This window comes from Bombus pyrosoma, unplaced genomic scaffold (assembly GCF_014825855.1).
Source record: "Bombus pyrosoma isolate SC7728 unplaced genomic scaffold, ASM1482585v1 HiC_scaffold_4710, whole genome shotgun sequence".
Classification (NCBI taxonomy): Eukaryota; Metazoa; Arthropoda; class Insecta; order Hymenoptera; family Apidae; genus Bombus; species Bombus pyrosoma.
Genome location: NW_025219969.1, coordinates 180,034 through 197,281, shown reverse-complemented (window position 1 = coordinate 197,281; position 17,248 = coordinate 180,034). Strand labels below are relative to the sequence as shown.

The 17,248-nt window shown below is 35.9% G+C and overlaps 3 protein-coding genes across 18 annotated transcripts in view; 2 read left to right on the top strand and 1 right to left on the bottom strand.

The window, feature by feature from the left end:
* LOC122577441 overlaps nt 1-17,248 on the top strand; it is a 266,783-nt gene that overhangs the window by 125,915 nt on the left and 123,620 nt on the right. The window lies entirely within an intron of this gene.
* Nucleotides 1-17,248, bottom strand: part of LOC122577433 — a gene marked incomplete at its 5' end in the record, with an annotated part of 702,209 nt that overhangs the window by 651,848 nt on the left and 33,113 nt on the right. For 6 of the 11 annotated variants that reach the window (XR_006320281.1, XR_006320280.1, XM_043748737.1 and 3 more), the window contains 1 exon segment: nt 16,602-16,627. Coding sequence is in view for 4 of the 11 variants with exons in the window: in XM_043748737.1 (XP_043604672.1) it covers nt 16,602-16,627 (26 nt within the window). 11 annotated transcript variants of the gene reach the window in all.
* On the top strand, nt 10,139-10,968 carry LOC122577434. The gene has a single exon (XM_043748738.1). It carries the CDS (start codon nt 10,247-10,249, stop codon nt 10,931-10,933), a length of 687 nt encoding a protein of 228 aa, XP_043604673.1. The 5' UTR covers nt 10,139-10,246; the 3' UTR covers nt 10,934-10,968.

Here is a 17,248-nt window from a genome sequence, read left to right as displayed (position 1 = left end):
GACATAGGCCTGGAATTCCATTGACGGTATTACTAGACGACCCTTGAGTTGAGGTACAACGTTCCGAAGTTCTTCAGTTTTAAGTTCGCACCGAATGGTCGACATAGATCTGGAATTCCATTGACGGTGTTACTAGACGACCCTTGAGTTGAGGTACAACGTTTCGAAGTTCTTCAGTTTTAAGTTCGCACCGAATGGTCGACATAGATCTGGAATTCCATTGACGTTGCTAACGATTCGGAGTTCTTCAGGTTTGAGTGCGCACGAATGGGCGACACGCCTGGAATTCCATTGACGGTATTACTAGACGACCCGTGAATTGAGATACAATATTTCGAAGTTCTTCAGGCTGGAGTGCGCATCAAACGGGCGACACAGGCCTGGAAATTTAGTAATATTGCTAAACGCGACAGACGTAACTGTACCCGTAGCACAGCAATTCTCTTAATACTCAGTAAAAAGAAATAAATAAATAAATAAAAAAAAACAATTTTTCGAAATAGTCCTTAGACTATTTCTGGTGGCAGCAATTACTATATTAATCAGAAGTTTAAATTTATATTTCAACTACTATCATTCCTTTTCCTTCTCGATCAAAACTAGCGATAGAGATAATTGGAAATATACAAGTAAATACGTAACATAGTAGAAATTTTTGGAGGCAGCGGTGGGATACGCTCCACAGAGGATTAAAGTTATTACGGCTAGTGATAAAATATATACTTAAGAAAATATGGCAACCGCACCAGAATTATTAGACGAAGACGTGAGCTTGACATTATCAGAGAAACTTAAAGCATGGGATGTAAATTTCCGTACAATGTATACAAAACTTCATGAATTACAAGACGAGATGCGTTCAATAAAGATTAAGCAAGAACCCGTGACACCTACATCACCCACGATAATTCAAGGAGAGACAATACCGATACAAGGCAACTCCCAATCAATTAAATTAAAGGACGCGATCGAATCAGTGCCCGTATTTGATGGACATCAACCGTCAGTATTTCATTTTTTAAGAGCGTGCGAGCGTGCACGAAAAATGATTCCTAAACATCAAGAGCCTCAGTTAGTGAAACTATTAACGAATAAGCTTCGCGGACACGCGTTCCTCGCGGTGGAAGACGCCGAGTTAGTAAGCTTAAACGATTTTGCAAATAAATTAAAAAACATGTTCGGGCCTGGAAAAACGGTCAACGAATACAAGGGCGAATTAGCAACGGTCTTCCAGCGGCCAGGGGAAGATATATTGGACTACATGGACCGCGTTAGGGATCTTAGATTAGCCATAATAGACGGTGAAAAGTGCGGATTCGACATCATACCTCAAGATGTCTTAGACACAATAGATTGGGATACAGCGGAGGCTTTCGTAAGGGGACTTCCGAACGAGGTAAACTTGAGAGTAAAAATAGCAGGATACAGTTCCTTAGAAGGTGCGTATCACCAAGCAGTGCGAGTAACGCACGAACTAAAACGAATAAATGATAGAATACGATATCAACGACCAATACCTCCGAACAGTTTTAATCGAAATAACGTTCATACCCCGAATAATAATAACAGCATCGGAAACAATCGACCGCCTCGAAGATTTGTATCCTCTCCACAACAACCAAATGTTCCGAGACAGAATACGATAACGTGCAACTACTGCAAAAAAACCCGGACATTTAATAGGAGATTGCTACAAATTTAAAGCGAGAGTAGATGCGGGGATAATAGTACCTTATGCATTTGGACAGTCGGGAAACCGAGCCCGTCCTTCGAGAGAACAGGGCGAGCCTCGAAGGAACGATGTTCTAAAATCGCCCGAGAATCCAAGTAGCAACGAGAAACCCACCACTTATAGAGAAAAACAGAGCGAATACATTATCCCCTATAACATCAAAGGAACAACCACTAAACACGGTGGAAAAACCATCCTGCAGCTACACGAAGACACGAACGAAGAAACAAAAATTTCAAAGCAAAAAGGAAAAGAAAATACGAGAGGAATCGACCAAGAAAGGTCACCAAGAGTCGGACTCAGATTCGGACGACAGCCTCTCCGAATTATTTCAATACGATTAAATGATGCTACGAGTACTCCTACTGTGCGAATAGTCTCCCCAGATCTTAAAACTAAAACAAGTTTGTTATTAGATTCCGGATCGGAAATTAATATTATCAAGAAACCTGCTTTACCCGATTCAGCAATCATCAACGAACAAGAAGCAATTGAAATTCGAGGGATTACGGCAACGAGCCTGGTCTCCCTAGGGCAGACAATAATACAGGTTGCGGGCCACCCAGTTATTTTCCATGTAGTTGATGATTCATTGCTAATCGATCAGGACGGAATCTTAGGATCCGAATTTTTTGCAGGGTGCAAGGCCCGTTTGGACTACGAGCGAAAATACATCAAATGGGGAAATACTTATATCCCCTTCGATACAAAAGAAAAATTAATCGTGCCTAAACGAAGTTCGGTAATATGCTCAATTAATATTGCAAACCTCCGGGTTTTTCTTTTTTTTTATTTATTTCCGAATAAAAGAGGGATTTATTCCAAAAATCGAGCCAATCAAGGGAGTCTATTTTGGTAACGCAGTGGTGAGGAACCATAAGGGACGGGGTTATATAAAAATAATAAATACCACTACGAGAGATTATGAATTTACAACACCCACTATGGTAATTAAAGAGTTGGAAAATTTCACCTCGTCCCCCAACATGACGTGCAATGCAATCACAAAATCAAAGGAGTAGATTCGATAAAATAATTGAATTATTACGGCTAGAGCACTTAAACGAAGAAGAGAGAAAAACCGTTGAGGAATTAATTCGAAGGAATCAAGATAGATTTCACCTTCCAGGCGAGACACTAGAAGGAACCGAGATTCTAGAACACCGAATAATTACAACGGATGATATACCTATCAATGTTAAACAGTATCGTTACCCACCCGCGCATCGAGAAAAAATAACTCGTCAAATTCAGGAATTATTGGACACTGATGTCGTAACGCCATCGACATCCCCGTATAATTCTCCGTTATGGATAGTACCAAAGAAACCAGACTCTCAAGGAAATAAACGTTGGAGGCTAGTTATCGATTATAGAAAACTTAACGATAAAACAATCGGCGATGCTTATCCCGTCCCCAACATCACGGAAATATTGGAACAATTAGGAAGTGCAAAATATTTCTCCACATTTGACTTGGCATCAGGCTTCCATCAGATCCGAATGGCACGAGAGGATGCCCACAAAACTGCTTTCTCAACGCCGTATGGACATTTTCAATTCAAACGAATGCCTTTTGGATTAAAAAATACTCCAGCAACATTTCAACGATTGATGAACTCAGTGTTATCAGGACTACAAGGAGTAGAACTATTCGTCTATCTGGACGACATAGTAATTTACTCAACATCTCTTCAAGAACATGAATGTAAATTTAACAAATTAATGGAAAGATTAAGGCAAGCCAAATTACGATTACAGCCAGATAAATGTGAGTTTCTACGACATGAAGTAAGTTATTTGGGACATATAATTAGTGAAGATGGGGTAAAACCAGATCCAAGGAAAATTGAAGCAGTGTCAAAATTTCCACGACCAAAGAAAGGGAGAAATATCAAACAATTTTTAGGACTAGCAGGATATTACAGAAGATTTATACCTAATTTTTCCAAAATTGCAAAACCGCTAACTCAATTATTGAAAAAGGACGTCATATTTAAATGGTCGGAAAATCAAGAAATTGCATTCAACAATTTAAAAACAGCGTTAACAACAAAACCTATCTTACAATATCCAGACTTTTCTAAACCTTTCAACCTCTCGACAGACGCATCAGGATACGCAATAGGTGGCGTGTTAAGACAAGGGCCGATTGGAAAGGATTTGCCGATGGCGTATGCCTCTAGATTATTAAACCCCGCAGAACAAAATTATTCTACCATAGAAAAGGAATGTCTGGCAATTGTTTACTGCGCAATGCGTTTTAGACCATACTTGTATTGTAGGAAATTTACTATAGTAACCGATCACAAACCGTTAGTATGGATGAATTCCATCAAAGATCCTACGTCGAAAATTTGGAAATGGAAACTAAAATTATCAGACTTCGAATTCGATATCCAACAGAAGGAAGCCAGAGCGAATGCGAATACTGATGCATTGTCTAGAAACCCCCCGGAGGTTTGCCTACCAATTAGGAAAAGAGAGGAAGATTCACCGATTCATTATCCTATTTCAAAAAGATTCGAATTAGACACATCAACCGAAGACTCTCCCATATTCGAAGCCAAACCATACAGTTTACCTCTTCCGTCCAACAATCCAAGAAAGCAAAGGAAAAATATTGCTAGAAAGCATTTCACCATAGAAGAAACCCTCGTGAAATATTTCGACCAAGCAGCCGAAGATACCGACGAAGCATCTGTTCAAGGAACAAGTAATGTCGAAATGACAAGAGAGGAAGAGATCTCCTCGCCACGCTCCGAGTCGCCACAACGACTAGAAGAGAAAGTTAAAGCTACAATAACTGCAGAATTAAAGATCTCCGAAACGAGAGATTCAATAATAAAAATAAATGATCATAAAGTAATTTTTATTGACATAAAAGGGAACCCTGTAGACAGGGGAGCTTTAGAAATAAAGGAAGCTGGGAAATTACCACATTATGAATATTTAATGTTGGAAAGAGCAAGACTGCATCGAGATTTAGGAAAACTAATAATATCCTTACCCGTAAAAGAAAATCGAAACATCCCAATAACAACAGAAAATTTATTAAATTCACTAAGTTCTTTGCTGGATGTAGTAATAGAAGCAATTAGAATCCTTCGGCATCAGTAAAGGAAATCTAGAAGAATTACCATGGCGATACATAATCAGGAAATTGAAAGTATTTTTAACAAACACCCTACACGTTACCATCTGTACCGGAGAAGTAACCATTCCACCAGTGGAAAACCGAAACAATATAATACAAGAAAAACACGAATCATCGGTAGCAGGACATAAAGGAGTAACAAAAACTTACCAGTAAATACGACAACGTTATTATTGAGAAAACATGAAGAAAGAAATCCAAGAGTACGTAAGAACCTGTAAAGAATGTCAACTGAAAAAGTTAACTAGAATTAAAACGAAGCAACCAATGGTACTTACTGATACACCGAGCAGAGCATTTGATAAAATCAGTATGGATATTGTCGGCCCATTACCAAAGACATAAAAGGAAAACGAATATATATTGACGATTCAAGATTTATTAACGAAGTACTCTCTCGGGATTCCGATTAAGGGAACCTCTTCGGCCGAAATAGCAGACGTTTTTATCAAGCAATTCATTTGTCGATTCGAGTCACCAAAAGCAATCTTGACCGATCAAGGGGCGAATTTTACATCTTCACTAATAAAAAAGGTAGCTAAGAAATTTCGAATAAAAAGATACACCACTACGGCATATCATCCACAAAGCAATGGCTCTATAGAAAGGTCACACCACGTATTGAAAGAATACCTCAAGTTATATATTGAAAATTTAAAAAATTGGGACGAATGGGTGGAACTAGCCATGTTTTCTTATAATACCTCCGTACACGAAGGAACAAAATTCTCCCCACACGAGCTGATCTTTGGGCACTTAGCCAGAGAACCAACCAGTGAAATAATGATTGAAGAAAACATGGAACTAACATACGCAGAATACCTTAGAGATCTGTTCGATAAAATCAACACTGTACAACAAATAGCAAGAGAAAATTTGATGAAATCCAAATTAAAATCAAAGGAATACTACGATAGACGAATCAACCCGTAAAATTTCGAAATAGGAGATCTAGTATATTTACTAAAAGAACCTAACAAAGGAAAGCTCTCCGATCAATATTCCGGTCCGCATAAAGTATTAGGAATTTTGCAAAATCAAAACGTTAAGATCGAAGTGAAAGGTGAAACAGTGCATTTGAACAAATTAAAACTAGCGCATAATCGAAATAGATTATAGCCAGAACAATGCTATGAGGCGATGAAGAACGATGGTATGTGGTATAATACTGCTTGTTGAATATTGTGGATAATTGGAATCTAAAAGAAAAAAAAAAGAGAAAGTTTTATGTGTATTCTAACTATTACTCAAGCTATTAAAGGCAAGAAAGGTGACAGTTACCTTGCAAGCACTTAATCATCGCAGAAGGAAGTGTATGTGCAAACACGAATTATGTGGCTATATTCGTAGAACATGATGTATGACGACCAGCTGAAACAAATGGATAGATTAACCTCAATTGTTCTAATACAAAATATAATGCTATTAAATATTATAATAATATTGTAATAGCACCAAGGAAGTGCAATGTTGCTTGTCAAATAGCACAGATAGTGGAAACCTAAAAAGGAAAAGAAATTACTATGTGTACACCTTAACCACTGTTTAAATATAAAACGTGTTAATCCAATAAAATAATTAAAGCAGTGAAAGTGGAAAATACCTTGTGAATAATTAATCATCATAGAAGGAAGTATACCCATTCCATAGAACATAACTGTCAGCTGAAATGGATAGATAGACTAACTTCAATTGCCTTGAGATATATATATATATATAGAAAAAAATAATATTATTAAAAATCTATTATAATATTACTATTAAACTAAAAGAAGCAAGAATAACAGTCAATAATTGATGCCCGATAACAATTATTACAAGATAACGAGACTCACAGTTGCCCAATGGAAAATTTTTGAGACCACTCCATTCACGGGTACAAAAACACCAAAGGTAATAAATACTGAGGTAAACCATCATAACCTAAAAAGAGGAGAATGTTGTAAAGAAATTGATAAAAGTAAAGAAGTTCATTACTCACATTAAAGGGGTGTACGCAGAAGCCAATACAGTTATAAAATTAAAATTTACTACCAAATTTAAGTGAATACTTACGGAATACGGAGTTTTCTTTTATGCATACTTACAGTTTTGGGATAAGTAAAGGTAGTTATAATAAGCATTGACAATGTAACGAAGAATTAGATGATACCAACACGCGCCGTGTAACCATTCCAAGCGAACGACTCAGCGTTGAGAAATAGAATTGTAGAAACTATAAACAATAATGACTTCTTATTAACAATGTATATATTAGTTCAAAAGTATATGTAAAACTGGCAACGACAACTTCATAAGAAAGAAACAAAAAATAGCTAATAGTTTAGAAAGAAGTTAAAATTTGATTAAGGTAAGTCAACCGAGTGTTAACAACAAACCTAATTAAAATAAGAGATTGTCGTATTGCCCCAAGCTATTATAGTATTATCATATTAAGTTGGTATAACCAGATAAAGTTATGTACATGTAGAAATGAGTTAGAAATTATTTAAGGTAAATTAATAGAGTATTAATGACAAACATATTTAGAATAAAGGATTGTTATATTGTATAGGGTTATGTTATGCAGTAGTAACGAACGATAATACGCTATGCGTATATTAGATAAAATCAACTAAAGAAACACTCTATAAATATAATCACTTGAGACGAAGCACTGAGACAACACTAATAATAAACTACATGTTTCAACAATAATGTTATTACATTAAATTAACATAGAGAATATATACATATGCATTGCAACAAACACAAAGAATATTACTGCTATTAGAACTCTAAATTGCACTAAGATAGAATTAGAAACAAATAACAGATAAATAATTAACTCGGCACTAAATAAAATATACTACTCTCATTGAAGTGTAATACGCTGTAAATATACATATAATGAACATGAAACCCATATTATTGTTGCTTCAAAATTCCAACCACACTAAAATAGAGAGAGAAACGAAAATAATAATAAGTATTTACGTATCAAACAAAGTTAAAAACAATGCATCATACTCTTACTGAACACATTCACAAGCGGACATTTTGGATTGTCACGAACATAAAGTACAAGCGGCTACTTTGGACTGTCATGAACATAACATAGCTTTTACGCATGCGCAAGAAAATACACACAGTAGTTATACACGCCATAATTAACGCAAAATAATATCAATTTCGGTTCACTAACACTCTATCTACTAAAATAAATTATAAATAATTAACGGATAAATAATAAGCTTAATATTAATAAAAGTCGCTATATACTAGGGACATTTACAAGCGGACATTTTGGATTGTCACTAACATGAAGTGATACACACAATAATTATATACACCGTAATTAACACAAAGTAATGTCAATTCGATTACGCTTCATTTACTAAAATAAATTAAAAATAATTAACGGATGGATAATAAGTTTAATATTAATAAAAGTCACTACACACTAGAGACATTCGCAAACGGCCATTTTGGAACATGAAGTAGTACATATAATAATTATATAAACTATAATTAACACAAAATAATGTTAATCTCAATTCGATTACGCTTCATCCACAAAAAATAAGTAATTAACAGATAAATAATAAATTCAATACCAATAAAAGTCATAATATACTAAAGGTATTTGTAAACGGCCATTTTTTAATTAACACGCGCGCGTAGTAACTTTTACGCATTGCAAAATAATTTATATTTTCAATAGACATTTAATGAAGTAACAAAACAAATAGAAGACTGTATCAAGAACGGAATAATAACTAATGCAATACAATACAGCATTATTATATGATAATAAAGATTTAAATTATCGGAATTAGCCATGAGAAATAACATCATACTAATTAACTACATTTTTGGAGGACAAACTAATGATTAGTAATAAATATTAATACGATATGATATATGAGGAAAAGAAACCGGATTATAATTAACTCAACCCATTCATAGTTGAAGAATTAATAGAAAGAATATATGATACCCAAGATCGAAAATGAAGACGAAACATATAAATTATGCTAACCGTCCTTGTATGTATGTACAGAATGGGTGGTGAACTCAACGACTTAAATATGGAAAATCAAGAAAATCCCATACCTATGTCCAATCCAGTGGAAATGGAAGAAATCCAATTCTGTTTTTGTACCCAAATAACACAAGCCGTCTATTGTTTCATCGATTACTACCTTTGTCGAGATTGTTACGACCATTTAGACTCAGTCGAGCGAGATCTCTACGATGACCTGCCAAGACACTTTTTATGCGGAAAAACCGCAAGGATTCGAGTATCGCACTGTAGTACGTGCAACATAAATATAGCCGAACTACGACCCGTTATATACTGCACCCAATGTATAAATGTTTACGTCGAGTTAAATCATTTTGATAAAAGACTTTTAACCGAAGGAGTAATGACTCGGTATGTTGCACACTAAAACAAGCAATAACGTAACCTTCCGTTATGTACAGAGATGGGAACCCCCTTCCGAGGACACGAGGAAAGGGATGGAGCATACCAAAACTTTTCCGAAGGATTATTATTCGTCAATCACCCTGAATTACACAACAAACTACTCTATCGTTATTGCGTCCGCCTGACTCGGCATGCATATTATTCCGTCGATGGATCACTCTGTCAAGATTGCTATTACGATTTAGACCTAGACGATCAAGAATTATACGAAGAATCTAAAAATCATTACTCATGCAAGCGTTCAGGATATATCCAAGCGGCATATTGCGGATTATGCGACATACGTATCGCACACTTGCAGGACGCGATAACGTGCTCCGAATGCATGCAACTAACTGAACACAAACATATGTACATGTAGTAAATGAATAGAACCATAAGTACAAGAAATAAATTGAGCAATAAATAAAACACACCACAATAATAAATCTTTTCTCTTTCTTTTGTTGTTTGCACAGAATGAGCGTTAAATCTAGTAACCAAAGGAACCGGTTGTTACCCTATTGTTGCGCCCGGTTAATTCGTCCGGCATACCACTTCAATAATTACTTTCTTTGTCAACATTGTTACAACATTTTGGATCCCAACTGGCAAGACCTATACGAGATTCAGCCAATTCATTTCCTGTGCGGGATTCCGGGGCGAATCAGAGCAATGCATTGCTGCCTATGCGATGTATACCTATCAGACTTACAATCTGCAGCATCTTGTCCTGAATGTACTGACACTTGCATAAAGTTAACCCAAACTGAAAAAATCCTCTTAAACCAAGGAAAAATAAATCGTCCCATCAATTTAAATTGACAATTTAACCACAATATATATATATACATACATGTACGAACTCTAAGTGTAAGAGCACATTAAACGAACTGTTCACAGGAAAATGAGTTACTTGGTCATCTTATTCACCCTCTGTGGAACAACACTTGACCTAATAGGATACGACTGCAACGGCAACCATCTGAACGTCACCACGATCTCGCTAAATTCTATTGGAGACTGCAATATAAAACCCATACACACGGAAAGCCAGGAAACGTATATACAATTACTGCAACTCTCGGAATTCGAATTCGCCAATATTGGGCAATGTAAGGTACAGATAACACGAATTATATATTACTGCGGCATGCACTCCCATACATCAGAAGTACATAACGGATTAGCCGACTACCTCTACGAAACGACAGCCCAACAATGTGCGAGAATACACCAGGATGGCACGTTTTCTCTTGGACCAGAAAATTACATAATAGGCTTGAGGGATAACACCACAACTACACGATCACTTGTTCTAGCTGGAAAGCTGACAAACGATGGCAGCTGCCAAGGAACACGGTATTGGGATCATAACGGAAGTTGGGAAGGAGTTGTCGTACAAGCCACAGTAAAGATAAGCCTCAGATCAGGAATAGCCCCGGTGCGAATAGAGGCGAACAAAATCCTACTAAAATCAGGAACAGTTTGCGCCTTCAATGAAGGAACTTGTTTGGACGCAGAAGACGGATATACCTATTGGCAGCCATACCCACCCTCTACATGCAAATTCGATCAATATGATGTGTTATAAGAAGGAATTGCTACTAAAATCCAAGAAATAAAAAACGATAGATATCCATAGCTACCAGTTTATGCCTTGACGACTCAAGAGATAACCTTTGCATTAACCAAAACCGGAGAACAGCCTTTATGTGGCTATACCTTGCTAACCACAGAACATCCTAAACTGTTCCTAGTAGAAACAACTAAAAGAAACACCTTCTTATCGGAACGCAAAACAGCTACCGAAAACTTAGACATATTTACATACATTAACTCTAAATTCGTTTACGTGGAAAAATATATTAGGAAATAAATAACCTCTATCTACCAAGATATACTAACACAAAGATGCACCGCAGAAAAGAAAATAATAGAAAACGCCTTAAGTCTCGCGACCATCCTACCCGACGAATTTGCTTACATTATAACTAAAACACCAGGACACATGGCCCTGGTCGCAGGAGAGGTAATACACATAGTTAAATGCATCCCTGTCCAAGTGAAAGTGCGCCACACGACGGAATGCTATATGGAATTACCCGTTTGGCAAGGAAACAACACAGCATATTTAACACCCAAAACTCGCATTCTAACTAAACATGGAAACCACAGAGAATGTAGCGCGATACTACCAACGCTATACAATATCGATGGAATTTGGCACAAATTCACACCGAAACCGACGGAAGCAATTACACCGCAAGAGCTCCGTCCAAACACACACCAAATGTGGCAGTATACCGCGCCGTCGTCACTAGCCACAAGTGGGATATACACCCAAAATGATCTAGATACACTTAGAGATCACGTCATGTTCCCAGCGGAAAAAACCGCAGTCCTGAATACTATAGCTAGAGGAGCGGCAGGAAAAACAATTGTACCAGGAACAATAAACATACTGGGAGTTATGGATGAAACTGCGCTAACGACAATAGCAGAAGATACAGCTTCAAGGTTATGGAACGGCCTTATTGAATTCGGAACAATTAGTGCGGCAATACTCGGAATCTTCATAATACTAAAACTAATCAAAACGATAATAGACACCATTATATATGGGAACCAATTACGCGAGATTTACGGGTGCGGAATCGCCCTACTCGGAGCTATATGTGGCTCGGTTACTCATCTACTACTATATATTAAAGGAAAACATAACACCGTAGACCAGGCAACCGAACCACAAGGAATATCAATCACGACGACCAGTACAATAGATCAACAACCAACAGCTTCTGCATCTTCTCTGATTGAACTCAGGGAGAGGATCAGTCAAATTTCCTCTGGAAATTTGATCTCCAAGAGGGGGGGTGTCACGTCCCGCGCCCCACACGTGCCGTAACGAAAACTACAATATGCAAATGACGCGAACGGTGATTCGAACACACAATAAAATAAAATAAAATAAAATAAAGTACTCTAGTAAAAGATTAATTAAAGGCAGATGTGTGTGACATTATCATATAAGGGTGACTAATAGTCTAACAAATAGGGATATACATACATATATAAGAAACGCGAAGATACATTGAATAGAATCAATTAATAAACTAAAAGTATATTTGGTCCATTAGATAATACTGATGAATGAACCGAACGAACCACGAACCAATCAAAATAAAGAACGAATGTATGCAACGTAATAGCAAAGGAAATAATACGAAATAATAGAAATATGCACTTTAACGAATTAATAAATGTAGTAAAAACAACATAACCTGTACTAATTAACTAACCGAGTGAGCCGCAAACCGAATTAAACTAATCAAGAATAAACCATGATTTAATAACTCGATTAATAATAAATTATGATCTGAGGAACCAATTAATTAAAAACGACTCGCAAATTAATTAATAAATCACGTCTCGATATTATACCGTAATAATATAATGTATAATCAAAATAATCTATGATTTAACAATTCAAACTACAATTTGAAATTTCACCAATCAAGAGCAACCCGCGATTTGAAAATAATCTATGATTTGACAATTTAAACTACGATTCAGAATTCTATCAATCAAAACAACCCGCGACTTGAATAATATACTAATATAATCTATAATTTAACAATTCAAACTACGATTTAAAACTCTATCAATCAAGAGCAACCCGCGATTTGAACAAACTAATTAATAAACTATGATTGGATACTATACTAAAAATAATTTATGATTCGATAATTCAAACTACGACTTGAAATTCAATTAATCAAGAACAACTCACGATTTAAAATAATTTATAAACAAACTATGATTACACTAAGAATAATTTATGACTTAACAATTCAAATTATGATTCGAAATTTAAATAAATTAACAAAACACGATATGATACTACACTAAGAACAATCTATGATTTGACAGTTGGATAAACAAGGATCTAACATTTTAATCAATCAAGACTAATTCGCGATTTGAATAAATTAAGAAATTAAACAAGGAAGGGAAAAGGAACGGAACAGGAATACATATTTTAATAATAAATGTGGAATACATAAAATACAAATCCACAAAAACAACTAATAACTAACAGATATAAAGAAATACATTACGTTATAACAATCCAATACACATAAAAATAGTACATATGCGGAATACATGCATTATATATATATGTGTGTTTATGTTATTAACAATCAATAATTCAGTAAATATAAAAATATACAATGCGTGAAACTACAGTATTAAGATAAACTAACATTTAAAATTGAAAAAAATATATACAAAGTCATATCGTGAAACACATAAATACATACACACATATATATATATATATATATATATGTATATATTATATATTATATTATATATTATTATATATTATATTATATATATATATTATATTATATATTATATATTAGGTTATATATATATATATAACCTAACAAATATAAAAGGAATAAAATAATTAAACCAATTAACACTTACATAAACTTAAGGTATTTCACATAAAAATTATATTGTAAACATTATTAAATTGAACAATTATTAATCTAGACAAGAAAAAAAAACAATTACAATATACAATTCTACATTATTAAAACTAGTTAACATGCTAGTAAATTTAGAGAAACTATATATGATAAGCATATTGTAAAATATATATATGTCGGATAAGCGCTGGAGTTAGGGTCGTGGGCGTCAAATGAATCTTCACGAGGATTAGCCATTGATGCGGCACGACACAGGTGTAGTTTATTGCTGCGATGAAGGTGTTACAACCTTGGCGGGTTACCACGGCAATTGGGCGCTCGCGAAGCTAGTGACAATGGCCCCAGGTTCGATGACGAATCCACGGTCAACGGGATAGTAGATGTATGCTCTCACAAAATCTAAGTCCGACTCTTGGTTAACAGATCGTGAAGACGTTATTCCTTTTTCGTTAATAAAGTCGCAAGCAGGAATGAATTTTCGTTGCGATGATGCCACCGAGGAAAACTATGACGGGTTGTGCCCAAGGGTACGAGATCATCGGATTCGTGGAGAAAGCCTCCGTTCGGAAAGTGAGGGAAATTGACGTTGCTGTTAATTGGTCAATTTCCATGTCGGTGGTTAGAAAAGGACGCTAGCCGCCCTTGAGGAAAAGTTGCTAGCGGGAAGCGTCGTTCGTGAGGAAGTAGGTTTCCCCTATCTTCCCGCAGTTGGGACAGAGACTGTTTGTCTGTTTGAAGGACTTTAGTTAACTAAATCTTAAGATTTATAACGGGTCCTCAGGCTAGCTGAATATGTACTGCGGAGACGCATCGACATCTGGCAATCATCTTACCCAGAGAATAGGGTCTGCGTGTGGCGAGCCACGGGACGGAGTTGGAATGTTTACTATCGAGTATCGCTGCAACTATTTCTTTTAAGGAAAGCTACACTGTTACTCCATACTTTTGTTAGACAAATGTTCACCCCTCGACCGCGGCTACGTTGGCGACTGATTGTCGCCTCGGGCCCAAGCTCACCGTCACAAATCTCGAATAACTACAATCGGATTGAATGGCAATTGTTTAATTACGGCTATGATAGAATCTAGATTACAATACTACGGGATTTTCCCAAGGTTCCAAAGGAAGGCTCCGGTTCTTTCATCTCCGACATATATATATATATATATATATATACATATATATATATATATATATATATATGTGTGTGTGTGTGTGTGTTTTATATTATTAAACCAAACAAGCAATAATCTAATAAATAAAAATACAATACAAGAAATCACATTATTAAGATTAACTAATATTAAAAGAATTTCATACGAAGTTACATCATGAGAGATATACACATATAGATATATATATATACACAACCTAACACATGTAAAAGAAATAAAATGCACGATATTACATTATTAAAACTAATTAATATTTAGATAAACTCAAGGAATCTTTACATTTGTAAAATAAATATATATATATATGTCGGAGAAGCGTTATGATTAGAGCTGGGGTTAAGGGCGTGAAAGAAACCTTCGTCGTAATTAGACATTGTCGTTATGCAATAGAGAAGATATTGACTAGAGCAAATATGATTGTTACAGATATCGACAAGTAACCGTGGTAATTAGATACTCGAGACGCTAATGACAATGATCCTGGGTTCGATAACGAATCCGCGGTCAACGGGATAACAGATGTATGTTCTCACAAACTCTAAGTCCTACTCTTGGTTAACAAACGTGAAATGTTCACTGATCGTAAAGATCTTTCTCGTCAATGAGATCACACGAAAGAATGACTTTCCGTCGCGATGATGCCACAGAGGAAAACTATGACGGGGTGTGTCTAAGGGCACGAGATCATCGGATTCGTGGAGCGATGCCTCCCTCCAGAAGGTGAGGGAAATTGACGTTGCTGTTAATTGGTCATTTTCCTTATTGGTGGTTAGAAAAGGATGCTAGCCGCCCTTGAGGGAGAGAGTTGCTAGCGAAAGCGTCGTACGTGAGAAAAGAAGATTTCTCATATCTCTCCGCAGTAGGTGACAAATTTAGAGGCTGCGAAGACTAAGACTGTTTGTCAGTTTGACGAACCTGGGCTAAATAAATTCTAAGATTTATAGCGGGTCCTTAGGCTAGCTGAATATGTACTATGGAGATGCATCGACATCTGGTAATCGTCTTGTTCAAAGGATGCGGTCTTTGTGTAGCAAGCCACGGGACAGAATCCGTTGGAGTGTTTACTATCCCGTGCCGCTGCTATATTTTTTCAAGGAGAGCTATGCGGTTACTCTATGCCTTTGTTTAGGTAAACGTTTATCCCTTGACCGCGGCTAAGTGGCGACTGATTGTCGCCTCGGGCCCAAGCTCATTGTTACAAATCTCGAATAAACACAATCGGATTGAATGACAATTATTTAATTATGGCTATGGTAAAATCCGGATTACAATATTACGGGATTCTCCCCAAGTTCCAAAGGAAGGCTCCGGTGTTCTTTCATCTCCGACATATATATATATATATATATTATTATCAAATCAAACAACTAATAATCAAATAAACACGATGGAATAAATATATGAAACTACCTTGCGAATATTACGTTACAGAATATTCAACTAAACTGACTGAAGATTTAACCAACAAAATAATATATATATATATAAATCAGCGTCGAACATAATCAACACAAATGTCACACGATTCCTCGTTCTTGCCCACGACACTTCACACGTTGACTACGCCTTCTGGGACCACTCACACATTTTGGAACCCATCTTCTTCTTGCGCTGAAACAACACATGTAGTAAATAAAAGATGAATGACACAAGACAAATTAAAAATAATGAAACAGAACAAAGTACGCATCAGGACAATCTGCATAAGCAACCTTTAACGAAGACACCTCTGTATTCACCATTTAAAATCACAATCACCAAAACCTACACTGGAAAATAATAAATCAAATCAAACACTGGACGCAATAATCAGATGGAAATATTAACCAAATGAGTAAAATAACGTCAAGACACTTGCTTATTAGATAGACACTTGTTTGTTAGATAGACACTTACTTACACTTATTACTTTGATAGACACTTACTCACTTACTTACTTACTTACTTACTTACTCGTTGTATAGACAATCGCTTGCTAGACACTTAGTTATTTGTTTGATACACTTCTTGGTTTAGATACTTTTGTTTGATAGACTTCTTGTTTAAGAGACTTGCTTGTTTTATACAGACTTATAGTCAATTAGTTTCTTTGTTCGATCGTACGCGATTAATTTGTTAAAACCGAGTCGCGAAAATCTTTTAAGTTAGTAAAAATCGAGTTAATAAAATTGTAACCGTGTGCCGCAAGTTGAATGTATATCGCGATTAAATTAATAAATAAACTAAAATTTA